The sequence below is a fragment of the Papilio polytes genome, unplaced genomic scaffold (assembly GCF_000836215.1).
Source record: "Papilio polytes unplaced genomic scaffold, Ppol_1.0 DF820678.1, whole genome shotgun sequence".
Classification (NCBI taxonomy): Eukaryota; Metazoa; Arthropoda; class Insecta; order Lepidoptera; family Papilionidae; genus Papilio; species Papilio polytes.
Genome location: NW_013528526.1, coordinates 606,248 through 616,857, shown reverse-complemented (window position 1 = coordinate 616,857; position 10,610 = coordinate 606,248). Strand labels below are relative to the sequence as shown.

Sequence of the window (10,610 nt, the reverse complement as noted above, 5' to 3'; positions counted from 1 at the left end):
ATGTTTGTGGAGTATCAGTAAAAATATAAACAATATAATATCACTATATAAACAATACTCAATTAAAGATAACATATCTTTAGTGTTATTTCAACAATTAATTGCTCATTACAAAATTGATATGCAACTTACTACTATTTTACTAATATAATTAGCTTTCGACCGCGACTCGATTCGCGTGGAATTAAAAAAGAAACAAAAGTAATGGATACCTATGTGTTCTTAAAGAATATACTCTCCGTCTATACCAAATTTCATCGAAATCCGTTTAGACAAACATCCATCCATTGATCTAAACTTTCGCATTTATATTACTATGACTATGATGCAAATGTTTGTAAATAATAAATAAATAAAAACCATTTTATTGCCATACAATTGTATGGATGTTTGTTAGATTTTGTAGCCTAAACAGCTGAATGGATCTCGATGTTTGTTGGAAGTACGCATTGGCTACTTACTTTTGTTTTTTAGATTTAATACCACACAGACGGAATACTTCAATATACCTAAGTAACTACGTAATAAAATGCAACGTAAAATATCAGTACTTATAATAAACGGTAAGTACCAACAAAACAACACAATCAAGTTAACATCTGGAATATATACTTGGATGTTGTACAGTATTGCGTTCTCGGAAGCTAAACAAAGTGGTAGCAGAGTTATAGTTTCTTAGAACAATAACACCGTTTGTCGTTCAAATCATTGCAGTTCATTGACCTCTATTACCTTGCCTGATCAAAAACGTTACCTCAACTAACGTCATACCATATAACACTTTAAAAACTATGCTGTCCTCAAAAAAAACATAAGATAATTTTAAACTATATCTCGAAAGGAAAACTCTGATATTCAAGAGCCAAATAGATGAATCTTATGAATATCTTACTAATATTATAAATGCGAAAGTTTAAATGAATGGATGGATGTTTGTTAGAGTTTGTAGCCTAAACGGCTGAACGGATTTCGATGAAATTTGGTATAGATGTGGACGATAGTCTGGAAGAACACATAGGCTACTCACTTTTGTTTTTTTTTATTCCACGCGGCCGGAGTCGCGGGCGAAACCTAGTAATTTATATTTCATGTTCTAAACAAAAACAAAAATCGCCATAACTTTTTCATATTGTTACATGTATAGGTCATTTTGTGCAATAATTGAGAGCAATTAGATCAAACGCTGACTCACAAGTAGCATTTAAGTACAGTTGGTAGCTATATTACGTTAGATTTCTGTTAGGTAAGCCATAAAATCAATTGAATCTCGCGACAGACTTTCAGTGGGGTCAATTTCTGAACGCACCCGCATATATTTTTATGACCTTTTCTACTTATTTGGCCACAAAGCTACATTTGATTTTCAGCTCAAAATCAATTATACATAAGGTCACAAAAAGCTTGCTCGCTATTAATGTTTACGTTGTACCCGTCTCCCCCTTTTGGACCATTGACATGCAATTTTTCAATAAAACTCCTACTGTAATACAATGTTTCGTGTCTTGCAATTAGGCACCAATAGATAGAGGTCAATAATTTCAATACTAAACTATTTATTTATGTTGTAGGTATTTGTAAAAATAACTTATTGACTAACACAAACAATGGCCTTTATGAAAAGGTTCTAACAAAAGTAAACAATTATATTCTTTTCCTAAATTATTTTTTTAGTTAAATTAAATAAGTAATCTTACCATTAATTATGTACCGCTGTCTGTCATTTAGAAGTTCCTTCGTCAACTTTGGGCATTCCTTATTTAAGACTGAACACAATTCCTGCAACTTTCCACCACTGTGTTTACCAACAACATCAATAAAATAATTACACTTATCGGCATCCGCCGCACTGGTTATCAATTCTAAATCATTTAGACTAAATAGACCTTTCTTTACGAGCACGTCTAATAAGTTTGTATCGCACAATTCACGAAGTAAAGTCGATTTGTGCTGAGCAAGGCCGGCACATACGTCCCCCAGCGTGGCCATCGTTATACTGAGGAATTGACGGCGAGGCGCCGGGCGGTAGGCTCCGGGCGGCTATGGTTAGCTAGCGAAAGAAAAAAAATGGTTGCTTCGACTTCCATTGACGGCCTATTCAAACTGAGAACAGATGGACGAACTCGACAGTGTCGTTATGTTTATTACTTTGGTGCCCCAACGGAAATCACTGTGATTTGAAGGCTCCCCCTTCGTAATGATTGATATGAAATATTTTTACAAACTTAATTTGAAGAGGAACGTGTATATAGATTCTTTGGTTTATCGCCTTTGTATCCGACTGACTAAAAAGTAAAGTTTACCGCAAGCATGTAGAGTAGACGGAAAGAAAAAAAATCGTCAAGTTGGCACAAATTTACTTAGAAAGAAAATCTATTGTGTCGGCGACACAGTAGCTAAGTTCTATTTACTATTTAACGGTCGGGGATATCTTCTCAAACTGACTTTTTTCTTTTGTCGGTATTATTAGGAATTTCCCAAAAGTGAAACTAAGAAGGCCAAATTTGTTGTGTGATATTGTATTGGCAGTGTCAAAGAAAACATTGAACTAAAAATTTACGAAACCATGCGCGGCTAAAAAAAACGGCAAACACTGAGTTTGATACTTTATGCGTAATGGTGCATGCATACTCTACTACGCCTTCAAAATATGATAATAAAACTGTTATTTTTCTTCTCATGTAAATAGAAGTAATAGAAAGTTAGTACTAGCAGAAACACTATACAAAACACATTTTGATTGTATCATACTTTTTTGCCTTTTTCTTCTTTGAAACGTTTTTAGACGAAAATGTAGCGACATAAAATTTGACGTTTGTTGGTTGTTTGACACATGTTTGACAGCAGGCAAAGCGAATACAGAATATAAATTATAAATTTGTTATAAAATACTTCACCGTGCTTGTTTTCAAAGCTATGTTTTTGCAAAAACATTACTACAAGTTATCTTTATCGTGAATGTTTCAAAATTAGTGTATAAAGAGCAATAACGCTAACTGATAGAAGCTCAAGTTTAGAAAACAAGAGTAAAGCTGTGGTGTCAGCATGGCACCCAAAATAAGAACTGCGGTCGAAGGTAAGTTTTGTACATCATTTTAGTGGTTTATTTAAATGTTTTTAATGATATTCATACTGAGTCCGCCTATATCTATGGTTATTGTAACAGTTTGTGTGTATTTATAGATGTGGTTCTCCAATTTTGCTTAGATTTTTGCATACTTGGCTAAGCATGTAACGTTTCCATTACAGACACAGATTCTGGGTCTGATTCAGACAGTGGCTCTAGCGGAAGTCGTAGCAAGAGCCCTAGTCCTGGTAAAGAAGGCAGCAGGTCTCGGTAAATTTATTTTATTCATTTTAATAGACGTATTTATATGATACTGTATTGGGTTAATTTTTTTTTATAACAAATGTTTCCTTCAAGATGTGTATGATTTAACATGGAATGTGATATTTATAATTATTGAATGCAAAAAGTTGAATCGTGTAAATTTAACATTTAATTCGTCATTGCTAATTATTCCAAAAATTGTAATAAATTCTTCTTCCAGATCAGTATCCCGCAGTCCAGCTCGCTCTGGTAGTGAATCTCCTAAATCAAACAACTCAGCAAGGTCTAGGAAATCATCCAATGCATCCAATGTATCTCGCAGCAAATCTAATTCACCAACAGGTTCTAACAGATCTCGGTCAGGCTCGGCTCAGAGTAATAAATCTGGTTCATCAAGCCCTAAATCCCAAGCATCAGCTAGTCCTAAAAATAGAGCTTCAAAATCTCGCTCCAGAAGTGGTTCACGTAGATCCAGGTCTGCTTCAGGCAGTGGTAGGTCTAGATCTGGGAGTGCTAATTCACGTTCCCCCAGCCCAAAGTCTAGGGCACAAAGTCCAAAATCACGTTCACAGAGTCCAAAGTCAAGATCGCAAAGTCCAAAATCCAGATCACAAAGTCCTAAATCAAGATCCTCAAAGTCTAGATCCAATAGTCCAAAATCCCCACGTAAAAGTCGTTCAAGGTCTCCTAGTGGTAGTCCTAAAAGTAGGAAATCAAGGTCACGGTCAGGCAGTGCCTCATCCAGATCCAAGAGTCCAGTACAAAGGCAAGATGTGGCAGATAGCAGATCAAACTCTCCAAATCTCATGATTGACGATGATCAAGGGAAAGAAAAATCTAGGAGTAGATCAAGGTTGGTTAAAACATTTCATTAATTATTTCACTAGCTGTTTCCATGCGGCTTCATCTGCATGAAATTATGATTAATTTTATTTTATTGTTTACATTTGTCAAATTATCAAATACTAATGTCAAAATGACATGACATGACAAACCTTAGCAATCTTTCTTTATGTTGGCAGCAACTTATGGTCTCTTTCCCACATTAGGGTTTTTATCCGAAATATTTACCCCCTAAGTTAAATGGCATGAAAATATATAGCCTAAAGCATGACATAAGTGTAGGGCTTTTTACTGAAAAAGGAATTATTTAAAAATATGCTATAATTGCTGATATCTTAGGTAACAAAGTAGTGTGTGTTTACGCTTTATTATAATAGTATAGATATCTGAAACTTCATAATTAATAGTTTTTATCATGATATAAATTATATTTATAGGTCGAGATCAAAAAGCAAATCAAAATCAAAAAGTCGTTCAAGATCACGATCGAAAAGTTCCAATGCATCTGATATAGAAGACGGTAAGAAAATTCAGTGATGTTTGTCACATACTAAAGTTAATTCAAATCAGCTAATTTGTCAACAAACAGGCCTAGTCTTACAGTAGGAATGCCTTCTCATAATAGGGAATATGCATGTTTTTTTTTTTCTTTTTTTAAACGATTCTACTTATTATAAAATAACCAGAAAAAAAATTGACTCGAAAATATTCAACCATTGAGCTAAAAATAATTAAATAAAATTACGACTATTTTCGAGCGACTAAAACGCGACCGGACTTGTCATGAGACGATTGACGTCAATCGTCTATTCCATTCATAACATACGCTCAGATGTCATTTCGACGTAAAACACAACAAAGTTTCTCAAGGTCAAAAAGTCAAAAATCGATTCATTTTTATTATTCCTAGTACAAATAAGTGGCAATTAATAATTCTATTCATTAATTTTTTTATTTTAAAGTTGGTTTTGATATCCTGTTTACAGTAAAATACTTCAAGAGTAAGTAACACACTAAATTAAGTTCACTAAATCACATTATATTTAAAAAATCTTTGCAGGACTGTTTTTATAGTAATAAAGTATACTTAAAAAAAGATTGGTACAATTTGACGTCATATGCATATTGCCTATTGTATCCTGCCCGTGGTTCCTTTTACTACTTAGTACTAATTTTAGCGTTATTAGTACCGAGAGCGAGATTTCTACGGCACTATTTTTTAATATGCTCTGAAACAAGTAGGAATACTGGAGAATACCTTAACATCCCTTTCTGGGCATTGCATGTGGTTGTCCGAACGGGGTCTACTCTATGTAGGCATTATTTTAACTGATTTGTAAGGCAGTTCTGTCCAGCATATTGTGATATACCAAACACCATTAACAAAGGATAGCACTGTAATGATCCAAGTTTGTTATTTTTATTTTTCTTAGGTGGTAAAAAGAAAGGTGGACCACTATCAGATTCGGAAAGTGATGGTGGAAAAGTTTCCAAACGTAAGAAGGGATCCGATAGTGGGTCTGACACAAGTGGCAAGCCTAAGAAGAAAACAAAGAAGATTGTTGACTCAGATGAGGAGAAACCAGGAGATACAGGTAAGTTTCACTGTAACACTTCTATGTAATAGTTATTTCAGCCGTTCCCAAGTGTTTAAAACTGGTTGTTACTCGCGACTTCGTCTGCGCAAAATTAAAGAATACAGCCTATGTTACTCACTGATAATGTAGCTTTTTCATAGTGAAAGAATTTTTATAATGAGCCTAGTAGTTTTTGAATTATCCAATACATTTAAAAAATAAATATTTATCTCTTTATAATGTTACTAGCTGTTGCCCGCGATTTCATCTGCGTGAAATTAAAAAGTAATAATAAAATATAGCATATATTACTCAGATACATTACCTTTCTAACGGTAAGAGATTTTTTAAAATCGGCCAGTAATTACAAACAAATTTTTCCTCTTTATAATATTATTATAGACTAGAATAGATTAAATTCATGTTAAGGAAAATTAAATCACTAGCGTTTTGAATAGAAGAAGAATATAAGCGTGGTATGGACATATTATGCAACAAGGTAGGGATATAACCAAGAAAGGGTTATGATTGAATATATAGAAGATATATAGCTGATAGAACTGTATAGAAGAGCAGCACATACTGTGCCTACCCTCCGTAGGGGCAAGGTAATGATGACTTATTATGGAAGTATTTATTGGATAATTTCAGTGACTGCGGACGCGTTATTCGGTGATGCGTCAGATATAAGTACAGAGGATGAAGGGGAGAAGAGATCAGATAGATCCAAATCCAGGTCGAGGTCGAGGAGTCGCAGCGCCGCGAGGTCTGATGATGAAAGACGGACACCGGATGAGGCGAAGGGTAGCGGTGATGAGGTACGTAAATTAAATCTTCTTAACATCTCTATTATTTTTAATTCTTCTTTATAAATTTCTACTTGTCATCATGTTGTGTTTCGTTTATAATCTACAATGTATTAGGTTGTAATATGATGGTGATTATTAAAACTACAAAATAAAATTCGTTACGTTTTGCACTTTGATTTTACTTGCCTCTTTTTATTTGATTTTTTAATAATAACCTTAGGGCTGCCAATAACAGTGTAGGAAAACGCTTATTTTTTATAATTGTATACCAATGACACTAGGAGAACCGTGAAAAACCTGAAGAGGAGGAGGAAGTGGAGATCCCGGAGACGAGGATAGACGTTGACATGCCTAAGATCTGGACGGAGCTGGGCAAGGAGCTGCACTTTGTGAAGCTGCCCAACTTCTTGTCGGTGGAGACGCGCCCTTATGACCCTAATACTTATGAAGATGAAATTGATGAAGAGGAAACCTTGGACGAAGAAGGTCGAGCGAGGTGATGTCTTTTTAGTTTTTTTTCCTGTAAACATAATTTTTTTGAATGTTTTCCATTGGCTAAGCTCGGATTACCTATTTTTTTTCGATTGAATCAAACAAATCCATACAATCAATTGACCCAAAGATAAAAAAAATCTACCAATTACACCCAATTTTTTATTATTTAATTTATGTATAAAGTTTCTTTGCCTTGGTTCTTTCTAACATATAAAAGTTTTTTTAACATTTACTATATAAATTAGATTTTTAAATTCAGATAGTATATAAAAAATGTTAATCATACTTTTAAACAATTAAAAAAAAATGTAATTGTTTCTAGCGATATTAATTTATCACTCTGAAATAGTGGTCCCGCCAGGAATGCGCGCGAATATCCATCCTTGTAATGACATTGACAGTTGTCAGTTAGAGATGTGACGTTTATGCCAATAATCTAGTGTTGCGCCAATTCTATATGATGTTTGTAGCCTAAACGGTTTAATGGATTTCGATGAAATTTTATATATATAGAGTATAGTCTGGAAGAACACATATGCTACTCACTTTCGTTTTTTTTTTAATTCCACGGACGTAGTCGTGGGCGAAAGCTAGTATAATCAATTTTCGTGGTTCTAATGAATTCAATGATGTTTTTTCAAGGTTAAAATTAAAAGTTGAGAACACGATTCGATGGCGCACGGTGTTTGACAAGGAAGGCAATGCAATTAAAGAATCCAACGCTCGTATGGTGAAGTGGTCAGACGGCAGCATGTCCCTACATCTCGGCTCTGAGATATTCGACGTTTATAAACAACCATTACATGTAAGTTAAAAACATTCAATAACTTAGTCAAGTAAATCGACCTGACTATAAATCTATATAGATTTTGAACATCCCCTATATTCCTTATATGGACTTTTAAACTATAAATGGTGTTTTTATTTACAAAAAATATTTATAATTATTGTTATTATAAGATAGTCAACTTTAATGTTTTTATTTTAGCGTAATTAATAAGTAAACCGAAAGCTTCCTTATTTTTGTTTTAATTTAGTTTGAGAAATCTCCGCTAAGGAATTTCTTAAATAATCAAATTTGAGTGAGGTAGCAAGATAGACTATTTTTAGTTACAAGTCATAGCTACCCTTCCCTAAGTTATGAACTAGATCTTGGTCTAAACATTTGTCACTCTTAACTTAGTGATATAAAGTCCCTCATGAGACTTGGTCTCCAACCATTGTTATTGCTAAGTTGCATATCTCCAGGGTGACCACAACCACCTGTTCGTGCGCCAAGGCACGGGGCTGCAGGGCCAGGCCGTGTTCCGCACCAAGCTGTCCTTCAGGCCGCACTCCACGGAGTCCTTCACTCACAGGAAGATGACCCTGTCCCTCGCCGACCGATCCACGAAGACCTCCGCCATCAAGATACTCTCGCAAGTTGGAGCTGATCCTGACGCTGATAGGAAATACCAGTTGAAGGTAAGGTTTTTAGAGATTCCAAAAATATCTCATCATCACCAGCTCACTATACGTGCCATGAGGGTTTCAGACCCTATCCTAGGTTTGTGGTACGGACTACCGATCTTGCGGTCGAGGGTTCGAATCTCGCCATTCGACTATTGTCGTGGACCATATCCCTAGCACAAGCCTACAGCTTAGTTGGAATGGTTAAAGGAAATATTAGTAAATTAACAAAAATCTACTAATATTTTTTATATAAAAAAAGTATCCTTGGAGATCCTGGAACCTATGCCACTTGAAGATGACCTTTAGGGGTTTTAGTGGATTAAATCTTACATAACCCTGCCTACCCCCAGGGTATATAAGGAAGATTCCCCCCCCCCCATAGAAAAAAACCATAGTCACTAACATTGGACCATTTCGAGTTGATTTAACACATGTCACTATTTTTTTGCCATTATGAGCAAGTTATATTATAAAGTCTTCCTTACCGTGAGAATTTATGGTAAATTTACATATGAATTAAGAAAATAAAAAATATTTTTTTTAACAAATTCTCAAAGACAACATTTACAGAACATGTTAATGAAAAAAAAAAACTTGGCAATAGGAGGTACAGCTGGTGCGGCCAAAATCGAATTGCATTGGTATATGACGGTATTGTATTATATTTTATTTGTTTTAAATGTGTGTTATGTTTTATAAAGAAAGAGGAAATGGAGCTACGTGCTGCGATGCGGTCCCGTGCGGCGACGCGGCGCGCCCGGCGCGGCGGCGGCGCGGCGGCGGGCGGCCAGCGCGGCGCACGCGACGACTCCGAGGACGAGGGCGGAGTCTCCCTCGCTGCTATCAAGAATAAATACAAAGCGGGACAGAAAGGTAACATACACACCATCCGTGCGGAATTAAAAAATTCCGAAGTCCCTTTCCCTTTTCTTAAAAGATGGGTAGGGAAAACAATAGGAAAACCTGATATCGCAAATCTACATTCAAACTTTGAATTGTTTAAAAAGGTTAGGCAACTTATCTATGGGCAGCGGTCGATTCGCCACTTTTATCCGCTGATTCGTTTGTCTTGTATTAAAAAAAAACACTATATTTTCTTACAAACTATCCTCTACATCTATGCCAAATTTCATCGAAATCCGTTTAGCAGTTTAGGCTACAAACTCTAACAAACATCCATCTAAACTTTTGTATTTATGATATTAGTAAGATCAAAGTTAAATAAATAAACGATAAAGGTTTTACTCACTTTGATGTTTCGTTTAATAAAGTAAAGTTAATTATACTAACCTATAAAATTTTAACATTTTACCAAAAGCACATTTTGTACATCAGTACAAAATACAAGTTGGCACATATCCAACAAGAGTATTCATACTGATTACGTGCCAACAGCGACAGCAGGAGCGGCGATATACTCTTCAGAATCGGAAGGTTCTGATGTGGAGACGCGGCGCGCTCGCCGGCTCGACCGCGCTAAGGCTCTCAAGGACTCCGACTCTGAGGGCAGTGAGGGCAATGCTGCCACTCCTGCGCACACGCATAGTGCTTCTAACTCACATAGTGGCAGCGAATAACAAATACATCCTACATTTATAATGAAATGAGAAATTAGGACCGGTTATCGGCGCCCTGGGCGACAAATCCGACGCCCTGGGCGGTTGACTTCGCCCTACACTAACTACAATGTTAATAGTAAACTTAACAAAACAATTTTACCTTTATAGAGAGTTATACACTTATTAAATGTATCACATATTTTCAGCCAGTGGAAATATGTGTATCTCATATCAATTTTATTTTAAAGAGTTTTTTTTTAATTTCATGTCTAAAACTGAATGTATAGTCCGATAAGGCTGTCCGACCCGGTGGGCAAAATTCAAACTAATTTGACAGCTCACTAGCGCCCTCCTGTCAATGTCAAAATGTCAATCCTATTCGTACTCTGACGTCATTTTATGCCATTTTGTCTGCCGCATAAACGAAACATTGTAAATATCAATTCTTGTAATTGTATTACGCGGGTAAATGATGTTATTGTAATAAATTACAATGAACTATGAAATCTTTTATTTTGTAATTTAACATTAGAGGCCTGTCCCACAA

The 10,610-nt window shown here is 35.5% G+C and overlaps 2 protein-coding genes across 6 annotated transcripts in view; one reads left to right on the top strand and one right to left on the bottom strand.

The window, feature by feature from the left end:
- Positions 1-2,001, bottom strand: part of LOC106110325 (tight junction protein ZO-2-like) — a 90,059-nt gene extending 88,058 nt beyond the window's left edge. For all 4 annotated transcript variants that reach the window (XR_001226077.1, XM_013292092.1, XM_013292097.1 and 1 more), the window contains exon 1: positions 1,695-2,001. Coding sequence is in view for 3 of the 4 variants with exons in the window: in XM_013292092.1 (XP_013147546.1) it covers positions 1,695-1,986 (292 nt within the window). In the remaining variant the exon portion in view is untranslated. The remainder of the gene's footprint in view (positions 1-1,694) is intronic.
- An 831-nt stretch (positions 2,002-2,832) lies between these two features.
- Positions 2,833-10,569, top strand: LOC106110327 (another transcription unit protein). Of its 2 annotated transcripts, none has more exons than XM_013292101.1 (11): positions 2,833-3,073; positions 3,247-3,328; positions 3,549-4,181; positions 4,609-4,691; positions 5,605-5,766; positions 6,400-6,566; positions 6,839-7,053; positions 7,695-7,857; positions 8,301-8,516; positions 9,206-9,377; positions 9,900-10,569. In XM_013292101.1, exons 1-11 carry the CDS (start codon positions 3,043-3,045, stop codon positions 10,079-10,081), a joined length of 2,106 nt encoding a protein of 701 aa, XP_013147555.1. In that variant the 5' UTR covers positions 2,833-3,042; the 3' UTR covers positions 10,082-10,569. The 2 variants fall into 2 exon arrangements, with proteins under 2 accessions (XP_013147555.1, XP_013147554.1); XM_013292100.1 differs by having other exon boundaries at positions 3,247-3,334.
- The last annotated feature ends 41 nt before the right edge of the window (positions 10,570-10,610 follow it).